Here is a 19333-nt window from a genome sequence, read left to right as displayed (position 1 = left end):
TCTATTCATACATTTTGTAAAGATGATTATTCATGAATATTTGTGTTCAGAGTCTGTAATTTAGGAGTCAATTTAATAATCATTTTCTGTTTCGGTAGGTGAGAGATCTGGAAAATGAGGTGGAGCTTGAACAGAGAAAGGCGAGCGAGTCTGTGAAAGGAGTCCGTAAATATGAAAGACGCATCAAGGAGCTCACCTACCAGGTCACATTCTTTGACATATGATGATGATTTTTATCCATGCCATAATTCATACCAGATAACAGTGAAGTCACTTTTTATCCTGTTTGCAGACTGAAGAGGACCGTAAGAATCTGGCTCGCCTGCAGGATCTGGTGGACAAACTCCAGCTGAAGGTCAAGTCCTACAAGAGATCTGCTGAGGAGGCTGTAAGTAAACAATGTCACTCAGATATTGAAGTATTGCTGTCTCTGTGTTATCTCTAACAGTATGTTTTGTCATTGTGTTTTTAGGAGGAACAGGCTAATGTTAATCTGGGCAAGTTCCGTAAGATTCAGCATGAGCTTGATGAAGCAGAGGAGAGGGCTGATATTGCCGAATCTCAGGTCAACAAACTTAGAGCCAAAGGTCGTGATTCAGGTTCCAAGGTAAAATATTTTTATCCAATTAAATATTGGAATTTAGTACAACATAGATTGCAATGATGCTTACATTCTCTTTTTGCTCTTTTATTACAGAAAGGACACGATGAAGAGTAATCCTCCACTATAATTCTGTGTGCTGTGAAGCCATGTTCATGTACTGGTTCTGATGTGGCATTAAAAACTGCAATTATGAATTCTTGTGTCTGTGGCTTTCCTTCTCATTTCTGTTCCATCATTTAGTCTCATCATGTAAATGCAGTGCAAAAGGGGCATTAAAGGTGTGGTGAAAAAAAAGTTATAAATACTGAGGTACTGAGAGTAAGCTCTACACAGTTTTGGGTTTCATATATTTGATGAACAAAGCAATCTAATTTCACCATGGAAACACTGATTTATGGTTCACAAAATTAAAATAAGAATCTTTCTAATTTTTGTGTTCTCTTCACAAGTTAACCAGAGTCAAAAGTGTCCTAAAATAAAAAAATAGCAATGGTTTATGATCTAGTATGCACCAAGTGTATCCGTAGAAGATCATTTTCAGCGCAATGTGCTCATAGCCATAAGTTCTACGATGCACAGAAATTGGCTTGGAACCAAGCGGCAACATTCTGATCTGAAAAATGAAGCCTACCCGGAAGTGCGAAAAACTGCAATACATCGAAAATCCGCTAGAGGGAGGTCCCAAAAGGGAGCAAATGTCCATAGCCCCCATGTTAAAATGTCCGTTTTCACAGCATAAATTCATGTTTTTACAGGTTGGTCCCATGGACTTTTATTGTATTTTTCGATAGCTTCCGAGTGCCTGACAACTGTGAGGGGGGTGAATTTTTTTCTAACTCGTTAGTTTAGATCGTATTTAGATATAAAATGTATGACAATAAGGGCGTGGTTAACTTTGATTGACAGCTTGATTGACAGCTGACAAGGCAGCGCCACGGAGAATGACAACATAAGAAGCGCCATTTTTTAATACAGTTGACATATAATACTACTGTTTCTGTATCATGAAATGTAGTTTTAAGAGTTTTTCAGGCGAGAATGTAGTTGTTTAAAGCTCAAATCTGTGGTTTATTTAAAGATTTATGAAAATTGTATCCAGTTGATCCAGCGATGACCGGGCGCTCGGCGTTCATGTACCCCGCCTGGAGCAGCCTTTCCTCGGCTAGGTTTGCCGCCAATGCCGCGGACTCTGGCGTCTCTGTAGTGGTTAAACATGAGACATAATTCGTCTTGTGTATATCTAATGGGCGATTTTTGGTCTCTTGAATCTATAATTTTTTCCCTGTGCAATCGTTTTGGTTGAGGGGAAGTTTCATAACTTTATAAGCTATTTAACTTTACCGATGTATGGTTAGACTAGAGCGCTGACTTTGTATGTTTGATTGAATTGTTTGCTTTATTTGTATAGCTTCTTTTATACCTTTTACTTATACTTTTATAATGGCTAATATTGATAAAACTGAAATTCAACAAAAAGAGACTGGGTTGAGTTTTGTAATTTTAAATTTTAATACAACGAAGATGATCTGTAATCTTGTTTACTGCAAAATCTGTTGTTTAGTACAAATGCACATATTGCCTGGACCATAAAATGTTTAATATTTTTATATTATATTTAAAATGAAAAGAGGCAGGTTTGTGTTTTATATTTTGTTTTTTCATAAATAGGCAAACATTATGTGCAGTGAATATAATCAATATGCGTTGCCTGAACCACATTTGTGTGGCTATAATGTTTAAGATTTCTTTAAATGAAAACGAAAAGAGTTAGTGTGGTGTTTTATAACATATTTCGTTGCCTAAAATATACACAGAGATAACCGGAGTAGCAGAGCGAGCTGAGTGACGCACGCTGCGTTAGAAGGTGGGCGGGGTTAGGATTTCCCAAGATTTTCCAAGATGGCGCCGCCCATACCCCCCATAAACGGCTTCAAACCCGTTCTTCAGAAAGTCTATGGGTGACGTCACAGACGCTTTGTCCATATTTTTTACAGTCTATGCTTGGAACCCGTTATAATGCTACATTCCACAACGATTACAGGTCTCGTAATGATGACCAATCTGTTTTGGGAAAACATGAGCTTCATAATAACGTATCAGATAGAGAAATTATAACAAAGTATGCCAGTCATTTATTAATGTTAATGATAAGCACAATTTTTTTAAAATATCATTTATATTTGTGTTATACTTTTTAAGTTAGTAAGTGGTGTTAAAAATTGCGCAAAATGAGCCGGTGTGTTAAATGTTGTGTGTTGCGGAGAGTTTATCATGGGCCATTCTGTGCCAGAAAGTTCAGGGCCAGTCCGCCCGACGTAGCCTATCTGCTTTCTCTAAAACTTCAAAAACAGAATTATTTGTGATTTTGTGGAAAACTCTATTATAAGTCATTTCTGCCTATGTACAGGCTAGTCTACCTAGTATTCAGTAAAAAGTGGCAAGTGTTCCTGTAAGGAGCTATATTGTTAGCTGAACCCTTAAAATCAACTAACCTAATGAAGTCATTTTAATTCAAACATGATAATTATATTTTTGACTTGAGTCAAACCAGTTAATTTACATGTTACCACATTAAGCACATTTTCGTTTAAAGAAAATTAGTGTAACATTTTTTGGCAAGCAAAATAAAATCTAATATACTGATTTTCAGTGAAAAACATGATTTAATTTCACCGAATCATCTTGACTTTACACCGACAGATTTTGTAGGTTAGCAGCAAGACCAAGACCGTTGGTGAGGATAGTCTTCTAAAAAAGATGGTTAGCACATTTATTTGTAAGGTGACTACCTGGACAGCTGAGCTGAATTAATATGCAATGTTTGCCATGTGACAACACTTTAGCATACAGTATGAACTGTGTACTTGGCAGTAAGCAGTGATCCGTTTGTAACAGCCTGTGATTCAAATTAAGGACATCAACACTGGCGATCACTGACACCAGACGAATAAACCAATATAAACGCGCAATGTTTTACCACTTTGTGACTTCAATTTTGTCCAACATTTACATCGTATGTACGTTAACGTTACCTTACCTTAAATCGTGATCTGTGTCCTAAATGAGCTCAGGAGGCGTGTTTCCTCATTAACTTTGACATTTGTGGATTTTCCTCAAGTGAAAATAGCCTGTGATAAAAATATTTGTTTCAATAAAAATATTTTATAGACAATATATTCTCAGGTTAAATTTGTATAGGCCTAAGTTACTAAACACAGCCAAATCACGGGTCAATTTAAGTAAGTTTCACATCTTTATGGCGCTCAAATAACCATGAGTAACGTTATGTCACCTCATCAGTAACTTAGCACTGTTAGCAACATTGTACAACGTAATTAAGCACTTTATTAACCGCTTATTTAGTTCTAAGTTAAGCAATGAAACATGGTGTAGCAGCTAAATACATACCGTGGCCACGTCTGACCATTTTGTCTGCAAGCATCATCTGAATAAAAACGAGCTGTTAAAATGTAAAACTGTACAAAGATGAACATCTATATTAGGTTGAATTTAAATATCAACACAAGTCATGTACTTTAAGAATAATAAAATAATTATATCGTCAAAAATCATTTGTAAAGAACCTGAGGAGAAAATTCAGTGACGGTTGGAAATTCCCGCTCTCGCATGACGCAGCTGCTTGACGTCACGTGATGGAAAATTATTGCATTATTTTTTTTATTTATTATTATTGCATAAATTAACTATCGTAAACACGAGTTTAGAAGTTATTGGACATGACTAAATTAGGCAATAATAAACCTAATGTCCTCCCTGATTTCCATTCTTTCCGACAACAAACCACTTGAATGCGATGAGCTCATAACAACTTCAAAAGTGGGAAGTAGGACATTTACGATAGCACGTGACCTGAAAGCAGCATTCATACAAGTACTAAATTAAATTAATAGCTTGCGAGCTGAAACTATTGTCTTCTATTGTGTTAAATTTGTCTCATATTTGATGAAGTCTGAATCATTGATTCTGTACATTTCCTGTTTATTAGGCTACTGGAAAATTGTTTTGAAACATAAAAGCAGTGTAAGGTGACTTAATTTGACACTTAAAATAATGAATGTTTGTTTGTGCAGGGTAGGTTATTCAGCCCTCCAAACACTAGAGGGAGCCCCGCTACCCAAAACACACAGCAGGGGTCAATAGAGCATCACAGTCCCGCCCACAGCCCGAGAGCGCTTCGGTGCCGGAAGTAAATTTCCCATTCATTTCTCCCATTGACGTTTTCGAAAATCCGTATCTAAAGAGTTTTAGAGCATGTCTGAGGATAACCAGCTACGGCTGAACTCATAGGCATACAACATATCATTTCGAGTGAAAAAACGGAGAGAAAATCCAAAAAAAGTCAAAGGTACAAGACTGTGTACATATTTTCATTTCCGAGCGAAGGAACTACTCATCCCATAAACCACCGCGCCTCACTGAAGTCGACTGAAGCCACAACCGCGAAAGAGCCTTTAGAGCGACTATAAAATCTGACGACAGCCACGCGAACTTTTTCTTGTGCCGTTTATAGCAGTTCTTTCAGTAGTAATTGTGTAAATAGACTGGAAAGCATGGCTGGCGGTCCGCGGCTCACGGGTGCAGATCTGGCGGTCCGCGCGGCGTTCTGCTCATCAGTTTCAGCGGCCCACGGGCAGGTTGCTGACAAATGCCTCAACAATTTCCCACTTGTGGCCCATGCTCATTTTATTCATGAAGTTATAGTTCATCCTTAATTTTAATAACATTTAATGTATTTTCTTAATAACAACAAGTGAAAATTAAAAAGTGAAGGTCAGCAAACCAGAAAGTGCATCATATTCAGTTTATTAACTTGCCATGAATTATTACACAAATGTTCAGTAAATGCATGAAGAGCTCTCTATGGCTCTGGGTATGTCTAAGCTAAATATTGTTTTGACAGTGGCATCATAAAATGCTTGATATGACTCATACCATATATGAAGACTCCTCGGTTCAAATGTCACATCAGTGATACCGTGCAAAAAAACGCAACAGTTTTTTTTTTTTTTTCTATTTATCTTGAGTCTTCACGAACTTTCGCGGGGTTTACACGAGCTCCACCAATCAGATGCATCACTGTGGGATTGTGGGATTGTTTAGGATTGTGGGTAATGAAGTACTTCTCCAAGACATCGCGAATAAAAGGCATTTATCTCAAAACAAGGTTAGTGCCCCATGAACTTTTGGCGGTTATATGAGCATATACAATCGCTTAGTACAGCCGTAGCTGGTTTTAAGTCTACCATGTATGGTTACGTTTTTATGGCTTATACCCCAACTGTCAATGGAGAAATTGTATTGAATTTTTACTTCCGGCACCGGCTGTGGGCGGGACTGTGATGCTCTATAGGACAGATGTGGGTGAGATGCTGACGATGCAGAGCCAGGGAGTGTGTGCTTAAATATATAAATCTAAACCTTGCATTCTTCCAGTTTCTTCTTCTGCTTAAATTACTTAAATTAGTTCTGTTGCTTTACAAAATTAAGATTGCAATAAGACTGGTTGATTTGTCCTGAATGTTTTGGTCACTATACATTTCTTATACTGTTTTTCTAAAATGAAACACTAGACTGGTTCTGTATATCCATGCAGAGAACAAAGCAAAACATTAAAACAGAGTAATCAATAAAATCATGACTAAAGAACCTCACTAATATACAGAAGTCATCATTTTAAGTGGATCAAAAAAGTTAATCAAAGTTGTCCTATACAAGAATTGTAGGTATTGTTGGTATTGTTCATAATTCATAACTTTGATGAATGGTTTTGATCCACTTCAAATGTTGACTACTGTAAATCAATTAATCGGTCGACTATCATGTGGAACTTAACCTTCAATTTCAACATAACTTATAATTATGAGGATGAATTGAATGGCAATGAATAAAAACATGCAAATTGATCTGCCTATCAATCATTAAAATGCATGTGCATGAGAGTTTACACCAAAGACTTTACATCCTGTCTGGACAGTCTTGGATTTCAGCAATATATTATAAACTTTCCCACACACCAGGGACATATTTTGGATTGAATCTGCTGTTCAGGTGTCACACCTGTTCACTGTAAAGCAGATTCTGTCCCTTTGTCAGACCATAATGCTGCTCTTGTTCAGTGTAAATCACTAATTTTCCAAATCTAATCTTCCACGTACTATAACATTCAGAAATATTAAGGATATCAACTTGGACAATTTATATTGCATATAGCTTTTCCAGTACTGACAGTTTTTCTACCCAGGATGGACTGCTCTCTCACTACTACAATAACCTTCATAATCGCAACAAGTAGGCTATACTAAAATATATATTTTTTTTATATTTAAATAAATTAAAAAATGTAGGACTTAAACAACATTAAAAAGACAGACATTAATAGCTTGTGAGCTGACACTATTGTCTTCTATTGTACTTAATACAATTGCATTCAATTTGCCTTTGATGAAGTTTGCATAATTGATTCTGTAATGTTCCTGTTTATTACTGTAAAGCTGCTTTGAATCAATCTGTACTGTATAAAGCACTGTAGAAATGAAGGTGACTTGACACTTAAACTTATACTGAATGTTTTTTATAGTGGAAGATATTATTTACCTGAAAAACTGTAAACATCAAGTGAAACTGGAATATTAATTTATACTACTGTATATTAAACCCAGACAGATATTATGGCCTCTTTATTTCGAAACATCACTGGCAACTTTTCCAAGATGATTGGGATATCCAGCCTGCAATCGAGTATGTAAAAAGATTAAGACACAAAAGAATGCTGTTAAAAAGATTTTATCAAATAAAATGTAATGAATGAATAATCAGTCTAATAAAAAAAAAAAAATTTTTTTTTCCTTGGCACAAGGCACATTTTTTAAGGTTTAATCTGAGAATATGAATGTAAAAGCAAAATGAATGTTCAGAAATCTAAAATTGAAACGGCATAAAATAAATTCATATCTTAAATCAAAGATATGAAGCATGCAATGTGTCAAATACTCAAGATCATGTATTTTGCTTTAATATATATAAAAAACACCACCAACAGAATGTTTTAAACACTGTTTTATTTAATGTTTAATAATCACATCATAGTTAACAATTAACCACAATAAACACCTCATTCAAATCAAAAAAATATAATGAAATTCAATTTTCATGGAAAAACTCAAAAACAAAGGAAACAAACCAACAAAAACCTTGCAAATGATGAGAGTCTGGCAAACAGTCTCACCTGGTTTCTGAATGTTCTACTCGTATCAGCTTACGGCTTCTGACTGCACCACAAGAAACCAAATCGACTACATCAACGTCACGTTTCTTTAGCTTCCATGTTACTTTAGGGTTGTACATCTTTTTGTTCCAGGGCAACATCTCTCCCAGATTACTCCCAGATAATAATAATAAAAAAAAAAATCATCATCATAACAACAACAACAATAATTGGACCTCTCCTCTCCCTGATTCAACGGGATGCCCTGGTCCTTCATGGCACAATAAAATCTGTGCAATTGAAACACATTCAATGCAACCCCCCCATTTTAGTTCTTCTGACAGTGTTATTCAGAGCATCTTTCTCTTGTAAGACTAAGATTCATAGAAACATAAGGGGTTATGTGAGATTCATAAACATTATTAGTAGACGTTAAGAGAACATGGGCTAAATATCGATGCCCACCTGAACGTCACGTGACCCACCCGGCATCATCTGGGCATAAGCGCTAGCAAGCTAGCCACGACATTAAAGACACGGCGGCCAAATACATGTGCTTTAATAGAGTTCAAGACATTTGTTCTCTGCATTTTTCACTGGAAAGAAGAAATGCAGGGCCAAACCGGCAATACTAATATAAACATTAGCCATTAAAGGTGCATAATATCAGCCCTCGCTTTCTTTGATCATTTATCATTGCCTTCACTTTTGTGCCGATATTAAATGCATTCACAGAGATAGCAATACAACCATTTGCTAACAATGCGGAGAGCAACTGTAAATGCATGTAGGGAATATAAATGATCCTGTGATTGTTCTCGGGGTTTCAATCCGCGACCGTTTCACTACAAACATCATTACAGTCCTGAAAGACTACAGGACCTTAAAGAAAGCAACCCATAGTGTTCAAAAGCTGAACACAGCTCAAATACTAATATTTACACACCTCTCATTTCTTGGAAAAAAAAAAAAGACCACAACAAAATTCTGGGTTGTTTCAACCCATGGTTGGGTCAAATATGGACAAACGTCAGGCTGGGTTCATCCATATTTGACCCAATGGGTTGAAACAAACCAGAATTTTTTTTAGAGTGCATAAATAATATCCATTATTGCCCAAAATCATTCATTAGTAAATTAACGTAACCATTATTTTGGCATTTTCCCAATTCATAGGTGAATTATTTTGAATGCGAATGAGAATACATCATGAAGTTACACTGTTCTACTTGTATTCGTTATCTAAAGCGATATTCAAATCTTATTTAACAGAAGCTCTCTCTCAAATGCTGTGGATTTCCTAACATGGTCATGCATTTGACAATTATTTCAACCAATCACAGAATATGTCTTGATCTTAATGTGTTACGCTGTCATGCATGATTTCTAAATGTCAAAATCTGGGGTTCGTCACACTGACAGTCTTATTGCTTTGCATGTTCTGGGATTAAAGAGGTCAGACGAGAAGAAGAAATATATGCAACAAAGCTTCATAATTTGTCATACTCATAAAAAGGAAAGCGCTTTAAAGAACGTCTGTCCGGCCCCCGAACTGCTGATGAAAACCGATGTGCAACCTTAACAGAGATAAACTGAAAATGCTACAAGAGAAATAAGCTACAAGCTTTCGACTCACATGATGCAAAGTTCTTCCTCTTAGAAAAAGACCAGCAGAAACATACGCAATAATATTAAAACCACCACCAGACTCACAATTTCACTGGTTTCTCATAAAGCAACTATTAAAAGTACGTAAAAGGTTTTCAAGCTGTGACATTCTGTCTTTGCACCCGTTAAAGGCAGGGAATTAGAAGAGTCTCTCGTCCCAGGCACAAACTCGGCTCCGGGTCCATCATTCCCACGGGAAACACACTGTACCTACTGTATCTGATGCCGAAACATCAACAACTCATAACACAAACCCCTCTTTAAATCATCTACAGTGTTCGTCTCCACACTTCGTCAGATTCAAGAGCTTTGTGAAAAAGAAGTACACTTTTAAAAAGAGTAGCTTACTTATTAACAACATTAGAATATACTTACAGGAAGTGCATCCAGACACTTAAACGTCAGCTGAAATTAATTAAAAATGTACTTTTAAATGCAGTTAGTTGAGCCATAAGTAGGGTTTATATGTTAAGTGTAATTACTTGGTATTGTCTTTGAAGTGAGGTTAAAGTGTTCTGCTGACAAGACGTTATATACTGAATAACACACTACAGTTAAAATTATAATCAAGTACTTTACATTAGTTAACACTTCAAAATAATTAAACTTCTTTAAAGAACGGCAAAGCTTATTAAAACGAATGTACTTCCAACTTTTAATTAGACATTATTACAAACTTGTGTGTCAAGAAACTCACTTTTTAAGTGGCCTTTAATTAAATTTTTATACTTTTTTTAAATATACTTTTACAATTTGAAGTGTATTAAATACAATTAAGTGCGCTTCTTTTTCACAAGTCTATCTTTCTTCACTCCTCAGACCTTCTTCACGTTCACGAACCCGTCTGGATCTGCGTTTGACACGATGAGCGCCGTTTACTGTGCGTGTACGTCGAGTTTAATGTCTTATAGGCATTTCAGGAGAGCGTTATATTGCTTTACAATAACAAGGAAAAGGAAACATCCGCTGGTCACGAAAATAAAACGAAAGGATACGAAGAGTTAAAGTAAACCGTTTAACAACACAGTTCATTGCTACAGTATTCACTCAAACACACACATCACGAAACAGATTTAGAGAGAGACTCAGATAGCCTATGTGATTCAGCTTCAGCTCTACTGGAGGTCAAAGGTGAGGCGAGAGAGGGTCACATGATGCTGCCTTCAAGTCACGCGGGAATGATCGTGCTTACGAGACGAACGCCACACAATCTCGCAACTAATGTCAGGAAAGCTTTTATTGGCCGTTTGAATAGTGTGTGTTTTAATGATTCCTTTGGTGTACCGCTGCCCATCTTTATTTAGCTAATTAATGAAGATTTAACACAACAATGACGTCCATTCAGACAGAAAACGCAAACTTATGTGAATTTCTCTGCTTTCCAAAAGTCAAGTTTAGTGAATCTGTATCCTATAGAGACGTGTGACGATACAGAAGACGGAAGAAATGAAGTAAAGTTGAGAAGATTGCGTATTTTTTACATTTTGGATGCATTAAATGTTTTTAAAAATGATGCCGTGTTCAAAGAATTCTAGTGTGTCTGCGGCTTAAAGCTTCATGCAACCAAACTACATTTCCCATCATGCTCTGTGGCGTCATTAGAGTTATAAAACGCATCAGTTGCACACATTCTCTGCTTCTGAAAGTGAAGAAAACATGATTTTCTCCTGTGATGTTATAATGGATATTGGATTATGTAAAGCACTTTGAACTGCATTCATAAGTACGATCTTCCCCGGAGGACTTGAAGGCAGCGAGAGATGATGTCCAGATGGATCCAGATGTGTGTGTGTGTGTATGTGGTGATCAGATCAGCTACACCATGATTATGAATACCGAGTGGAGAGTTGCAACACTGATAAAGAAAGAAACGAAAGCAACTAAACTAGATTCATGCTCTACAACGAGTGACGTCGCAGGTGTTGTGACTGTTAGGTGTGAGTTTAGCCGTGATCTCAGCAAACCCCATCCAGACCGTTACCGGAAGGGCGAGTATTTCACTCACAATCCACTTCTTTTTTTAGCGCATCCTGATGACTGTACCAATCAGGAATGACGGTCAAGAACGTCAACAAACAGCACACCAATCATATGAGTCTTAGCAATGGTAGGAGGCGGGGTTTAGGGAGCAGCGGACCAATGAAAAGACAGATCACGTCCGGAGGTCGTTGAGCGAGCCGACTTCGCCCCGTTGTTCTTGTGAGGAGACGAAGGCCGGGGTGGTGTGAGAGCGAGGGATGAGGGAGTCGGTGAGCGAAACGCTGCTGTGGAAAACAGGACTGTCACTCGAGACGGGCCAGGTGATGATGTCAGCGCCGTGGTCCGTGCGAGAGCGGGCGTTCTCGCGGAAATTTAGCTTGAAAGACTCAATCTGCATCAGAGTGTGGAGAAAGACAGGACAGAGGAGGAACAGGACACAAACAAGGGGAGGAGAGGAAGCGTGGGGGGTTGAAATGAAGAGGGAAGAGTGATAGTTAAAAGTCGGGTTAGATGCCTGAAAAATAAGAAGAGGTCAAGACCAGAGATGTGTCACGTGATCAGAGAAGTGCCCTGTTAAACATCAGTTCAGCACAGAGGTCGAGCCGCTTATGAATCTACACCCATAACAATCTTCAAACTACTGTCATTTCATTAGTTACATACTCAATTTGTTTTGAACGTTATTTTCAATGTTTTATTCACTATTTAGATTTTACTTAAAAAAATGGAACATGCTTTTACTCAATCTTTTGACTTTACTTGAATGAAATATTAAATTAAATGTTTTTATGTAATATTTTGATTTTACTTAAAGTAAATTTTAAAGTGTTATTCAGTCTTTTTGAATTTACTTCAAAATATTGAATAAAACATTCAATGTAACATTTCATTTAAGTGACTTAAAAATATTACATACAAACATTGAATTCAATATTTTAAGTTTTTTTTTACTATTTTTACTTTGAAATTAAAAATGTTACTTGATACATTTAAGCTTTTTATTCACTACTTTGATTTTATTTGAAAAAAAGAAAGGCTACAATGAATGCTTTTATTTCAATATTTAAATTTGAATGTTTTTTCAGTGTTTTCTTTTCTTCAATATTATGATTTAACCTAAAAAATAAATTAAATGTTACATTTAATGTTTTATACTTTTTTTTTTAAATTTAGTTCAAAATATTGAATAAAACATTCAATGTAACATTTTATTTAAGTGACTTAAAAATATTACATACACAACATCAAATTCAATATTAAGTTTTTTTTACTATTTTTATTTTGAATAAAAAGCTTAAATGTATCAAGTAACATTTTTAATTTTAATGCTTTGATTTTATTTGAAAAGAAGAGAAAGGCTACAATGAATGTTTTAATTTCAATATTTAGATTTCACTTTTTTCAGTGTTTTCTTTTCTTCAATATTATGATTTAACCTAAAAAATAAATAAAATGTTACATTCAATGTTTTTGATTATAAAACCAATTAATCATCTTTCTACCTTCATTATTGGTTTTGAATTCATAATCGGTCGACCTCTCGTACAGTAATAAACCAGACAATGAAATAACACAATTTACATGGTGCTTAAAATTAAGAAAAAACTAATAGTGTGTATGAAATAATGGAGAAACAAATAATAATCAGTTGTAAATGAGGAGATGGAATCTGGCATTTCTACAGGATCTCTAGTCTGACGGGGCTTCGGCCGGGGCGCTGGGCGACACACACACTTACTTGTTTCAGGGATGAGCGAGTCCAGGCCCTGCGGGTCCCGGAGCTCGTCACTCCTGCAGGGGCCGCCCTCCTTCAGCCCATTCTCCTGGGCAGGGGCCGAGACAGAGACACCACTAGAGGGAGCCCCGCTAGCCTCAGTCTCCTGCGCACCCTCAGCCTAAAACACACAGCAGGGGTCAATAGCACAGATGCGGGTGAGATGCTGATGATGCAGAGCCAGGAGTGTGTGCTTAAACACTATATAAATCAAAACCTTGCATGGAGAAGCAAGATGGCTGACATACAGGACCAGTTTGGATGCACTAGACTGTCATTGCTTAAATGAGTGAAATTAAAATGGCTGGTTGATGTTTTGGTCACTATACATTTCTTATACGGTTATTCTAAAATGAAACACTAGAATTGTTCTGTATATCCATGCAGAGAACAAAGCAAAACATTAAAACAATCAATAAATAAATAAATCAATAAAGTAATCAATAAAATCATGACTAAAGAACCTCATGAATGTATGTGGTCGACTATCATGAGGAACTGACTTAACCTTTAATTTCAACTGTTGGATGAATTGAATGGCAATGAATAGAATCCCATGCAAATGGATATCATTAATCAAATGCATGTATTTTTAATACATATTATGTGCAATTTTTCAATCATTATAAACATGTCAGCAAGGACTGAAAACTACAGTGCTGAATTAAAACTAAAGTTTTCATCCAAAATAAAATGTACAGGTTATATTTACAGTTTAATATTAATTACAGATGTAGTCAAAAGACTCAAATTCACATTGTTTTCTCAGTAAACGTATATGGTAAAGTTTAAAAACGTGATCAAAATGTAGATGAAGGGATAAAACAACAATGGGCGCAGCGAGTGGTCATGTGACTGAAATGGATGGCCATAGGCTGAGGGGCAGGTGACATCATAATCACACCGACGCCTGAAGCCACCAGTAAGAGTTTGGAAACAACCCAGAACCAATGAAAGCTCCAGCTGTCCCTAACCATCATTCCCATGTTAATAACATGCTTTCAGATCTCCAGTTTAGTCTTTCTGTTGCCTGACACACCAGAGAAACTAAGCATAATGAATATATATGTTAATATACATGTACTAAGTGATTGTTCTGGGTTTGGAATGAACACAGTAAAAACACATGGACTTAAAACAAATAAAAACATGAAAAATAACATTGATCAAAGACATTCAGCATGTTTAACACTTTCCATGCAAGCCTAATGTTTCTGTACTTACCACTGATATATAATAAAGCAAAGCTTTTAAAGGAACAGTTCACACAAAAACAACAATTCTCTGATATATTTTGAAGAGTGTTATTCAAATCTCTCTTGTTCTTGTGTGCAATATTCACATTAATGAGTTTTAAGAGTCTGTTCCTCATTAATCTACATATGACTTCAGTGGATTTTGAATAGTCAAATTATTTATATAGAGATTTTCACAATACAGTTTCAAAGCATGATGCTAATGTTTATAATATTTTAATATCTTCATGACTTTGTCACATTTCTCAGATTAGAGCTGAACGACAATATAGTTACAATATAAACAATCAAGCTGTCGAGATTTGCTATATATATATATATATATATATATATATATATATATATATATATATATATATATATATGTATATGGGTCAATGACATGACGGGTCATTTTTTTTGTCCAAAGGCCTTAATGATAATAAAAAAAATATATATATAACATCCAAAGTATGTAAGGTAGTACAACTTGATCTCTTTTACTGAATCCAAAAGGTTTTAATTATATTTTACTACATATAAAGGTATTTTAAAGATTTTGAAGTGTCAAAAGGTCATTCGGTAAAACCGATATAGTAAATATTTAAATGGAATAATATTGTTTTTAATAACTAAAGGAACTACAATAATACAAATATAAAGCAGATAAGGCTCTTTTTTCTCCTTTCCCTGTGAAATGTTTTACTTGAATATGTTGGAGTGTTTAGAGTAGTCCAATAAATGATTACATTTATGAGATCAGTGATCATTTGTTTTAATATTTCTTCTGTGGTACACACTATATACTATCTCAACATCAATGTCAAATCAGTTTTTAACTTTCAAATCAGTGGTTAAACCCAATGACTTTTTTGGTGACATTTTGTCCATCTTGTAAAAAATGACAAAAAACAGTGTTAATTGATTGTAGAAACCACAAAATCTTATTGTTAACACCTAGGTAAACTAAAAAAATGGTTTCAAATATAGTTATATCTCCATTCTATTTTTTTACACTTTTAAAAACCTTATTCGTCAATGACCCATATATATATATATATATATATATATATATATATATATATATATATATATATATATAGATTTATGTGAGTGTTCTGTACTTTATGCTTGCAAATAAAGTTCTATAATAAAGTATATAAAGTCAGAGATAATAGTCAACATTTTTGCAGTATTTTGGTGAGTATTTGGTATCTACTATATAGTACTATTATGTAAAAATATATATACTATATAGCAAATCTCGACTGCTAATATGATGCTGGAGTCATGGACTACTGTCATCATACTTTATGAACATCATCTTTTATGTTTCATTGAAATTATGAGGTTTTTGGAAAAACATGAGGGTGAGACAGAGGAAAGATTATTAAAAAACTAATAATTTTGGTGTGAATTATTCCTTCAAACACTTAAAAACACTAAAACGTGTTGATTACACTTTATTTTAAGGTGACATACTGAGTAACATTAATTAACTACATGTACTCACTATAGAGTTACGGTTTGGTTTAGTAACGCAACTACATCTTAAAATAAAGTGTTACCGATGTTTTATTTAAAAATGTCTGAATTAATGCACATTAATATCACTTGGTCCTCATTACATCTACACCAGGTTTACTCGTGACGGACGTTCACTTCAAGGTTTGACTGTGATGCGGGTCTTCATGAACTCTCACCTTGACGTTCCCGCCACCCGGCTCATGATTGACGTTATCCATCGAGCCCACCTTGGACTGAGCTTTATCCTTAAAGTTCACCTTATGGCTTTCGATCTTGACTTCCCCTCCACCTACAGACAATCATCACACACGCAAACCGATCGCTTTAAAACAAGCTCGAGGAGCAACTGAAAACACGAACGCGGTGTCGCTCTCATCATACCTGGCTTATATTTGATGTTGCTTTTGGATCCACACTTGGAGGTCACTTTACTCAAGTCAACCTTCTTGGTGAGAATCTGGACCTGTGAACAAATATAATCATCTGATACGACCAGAGAAAGCTGTTCAAGTCAGAAATAAAGTGCCATGCAGAGACTGAACACCAGGTGACGAGGAAAACCAAACAATGACATCGGAGCTGATCTCTAAACTCTTGAGCGAGTAAGAGTGAGATTTCAGAGAGAGATTTGAAGAAGATTATGAACAAACGTCAGGAATCCAAACCTCTGCTGTCACCATGATTTGGTTATAATGTTGTTTTGGATTTGGGAAAAGGATTTGGCAGCGTTCCTCCCGCTCTTATTTGTTCATAAGCGAAGAAAGCGTCTCATTGTTTGCGTCAGCGTTCACGTGGCACAATGGACAGAATGATGGTGTTTGTTTGAACAACGACTACACCGCATGCAGTAACGTTACTTACGTTCCCTCCACCAGGAATATGTTTGATATTGTCCTTGGAGCCCAAGCGGGAAGTCACGTGACTGTAGTCCACTTTTTTGGAGACTATCTGAACCTATAACACAGCACGGCGGGCCGGGAGGGACGGGACACCAGGGAGGAGCAGGTTAGAGAGGAAAGACAACAGACGACACAAGCAGAAGCATCTAAAAGCAACTAGCACCCATTAATGCACTGCGCATCGACAACGTTAGTGTTCGTCTTCCCTCGTCTGTGAACTTTAGCCCTGTTTAAGTGAACTGGGAACTGATTTAGACTGAGGAATTGATGAATACTGAGGTTCAAATGAACATTGTGATGCAGGGATACTCAAATCCTCAAGGCTTCTCAGTGGACCGTCATCAACATTGAACATTTTTTGGGAATTAATTTGAATGGCATAACAATACTCTCATTATAATCAATGAAGCAGTGTCAAACTCTTACAATAGAAGCGTTTGTTTTATTGGCTCATTTATAATCTATTGTAGACAATCTTGACTACAATGAGTGTTCTTGTTGTTTACTGCACATTTTAAAACTGAATAAGTAATATTATTATCATTATCTATTATTTTAGCGTTTTCTTATGTCGTCCCCGAAACATGCAGTTTGAGTATCCCTGCTGTGATGTATGATGTGATGTGTAGCATTTATTAATGAGGTGCAAGAGACAAACACTAATAAAATATAATATTTTGATAAAAACCCAATGTGAATATTCCAAAGATCTCCAGAGGGAAAGATGGAAAGATGAGTGGTTGAACAATATGTGATTTTAAATGGCTGATAACAAGATCAGATTATATATTAATTCAACATTACAAACCGAAAATATAAATTATTAATCCATTACATATTTAAAATAGTTTAATATTCCTATAAAATATACTACATATTTTCAAAGTTTAATATTAAAATATTACATCAAAATAATAATAATACTATATATATATATATATATATATATATATATATATATATATATATATATATATATATATATATATATATATATACATATATATATATATATATATATATTAGGGCTGTCAAACGATTAATCGCGATTAATCGCATCCAAAATAAAAGTTTGTTTTTACATAATATATGTGTGTGTATGGAGTATAATTATTTTCTATATATAAATACACACACATGCATATATATATTTAAGAAAATGTGTAATTTATATGTAAAATATTTATATATAATATAAATTATATATAATATAAATATATATACACAGTATATACATGCAAATATTTCTTAAATATATACATGCATGTGTGTGTATTTATATATAGAAAATAATTATACACCGTACACACACATATATTATGTAAAAACAAACTTTTATTTTGGATGCGATTAATCGCGATTAATCGTTTGACAGCCCTAATATATATATATATATATATATATATATATATATATATATATATATATAATTTATATATTTAATAATTATTAATTATATATTTTTTGCAAATTAAAAAATATAAATAAATATAGCAATTAATACACTATAAAATATGCATACAATTTGATAATTCAATATAAAATAATATATTAATTAGTAATTAATAAATATATTATTTAATTGAATATATAATAAATATTATATTTTATTAAAAATATATATATTGAAACATACATACACACATACATACACACAAAAAAAAAAAAAAAAACATATATATATATAATATACACACACACACACACACGCACACACACTGTCGTGTCAGATCTGTGTAGGCTTGTTGAGCAGAGAATGAGAGTTTGGAAAGACTGAGAGTGACAGTCAGAGGCATGAGTGTGAAGGGCTGATGGGTTGAACTCACTTTGCCCTGGCTGGTCTCTTTGGAGAGCGAGGTGTGTGTGTCCGTCCTGCTCTGAGACACTGTGACCTGCAGATACACCCCTCCAGTCACTCACATGTGTGGAAACGGCTCTATCATACTCATCTACGGCCTAAATCCTACGGTAATCGCATGTAAAAACTGGGAAAACACTTTAGGATCAGGAGGAAAAGACGGGAACAGGCAGAACTGGGGCGGGTTAGTGACGTCCTTCCGTGCAGCGTGAGTCTCACGTTTATATGGACACACTCCAGACATGCACGGGTTCTGGGTGAAACATCATCATGCTGCAAACACAACTGGGCTTTACAACCGCGATGATACTCTGGTACTAAACGAAGCTCTTAGATTTGTGCATCTGCATCTGTGGTGACAGGAGACGTTTCTCAAGCACATCAGGAACAGCAGAGTGTTAGCGAGTCACAGAAAGAGCTCAGCCAGGAAAAAGACCAGGATGAACAACAAACATGGGAGAGATGCAATACCAGAAAGTGAAGCTATGACATCAGGACATGAGTGATCAATAATGATTATGAAGACTGGAGCTAAATATACAGAGAGTCATATAGAAGTAAAC

General features: G+C 35.3%; 2 protein-coding genes across 16 annotated transcripts in view; one reads left to right on the top strand and one right to left on the bottom strand.

Annotated features, from left to right (window-relative positions):
* LOC307153209 (myosin-7-like) overlaps positions 1 to 796 on the top strand; it is a 38003-nt gene extending 37207 nt beyond the window's left edge. The window contains exons 34-37 of the mRNA XM_079862463.1: positions 99 to 203; positions 293 to 388; positions 473 to 607; positions 698 to 796. Coding sequence (XP_079718589.1) covers positions 99 to 203; positions 293 to 388; positions 473 to 607; positions 698 to 718 — 357 coding nt within the window. The 3' untranslated portion in view covers positions 719 to 796. The remainder of the gene's footprint in view (positions 1 to 98; positions 204 to 292; positions 389 to 472; positions 608 to 697) is intronic.
* Positions 797 to 7666: 6870 nt separating this feature from the next.
* The window catches only part of LOC307153163 (uncharacterized protein), an 81744-nt gene continuing 70077 nt past the window's right edge, over positions 7667 to 19333 (bottom strand). For 7 of the 15 annotated variants that reach the window (XM_079862370.1, XM_079862367.1, XM_079862365.1 and 4 more), the window contains 6 exons: positions 18739 to 18804; positions 16875 to 16967; positions 16395 to 16476; positions 16190 to 16302; positions 13216 to 13372; positions 7667 to 11991 (listed from right to left, as the gene is read on the bottom strand). In XM_079862370.1, coding sequence (XP_079718496.1) covers positions 11984 to 11991; positions 13216 to 13372; positions 16190 to 16302; positions 16395 to 16476; positions 16875 to 16967; positions 18739 to 18804 — 519 coding nt within the window. In that variant the 3' untranslated portion in view covers positions 7667 to 11983. The remainder of the gene's footprint in view (positions 11992 to 13215; positions 13373 to 16189; positions 16303 to 16394; positions 16477 to 16874; positions 16968 to 18738; positions 18805 to 19333) is intronic. The other 8 variants (XM_079862376.1, XM_079862364.1, XM_079862369.1 and 5 more) reach the window with 7 other exon arrangements.

This window comes from Squalius cephalus (genome assembly GCF_949319135.1).
Source record: "Squalius cephalus genome assembly, chromosome: 25".
NCBI classification, from domain to species: domain Eukaryota; kingdom Metazoa; phylum Chordata; class Actinopteri; order Cypriniformes; family Leuciscidae; genus Squalius; species Squalius cephalus.
Note: the sequence above shows the minus strand (reverse complement) of the source record. Positions and strands in the feature narration are given on the sequence as shown.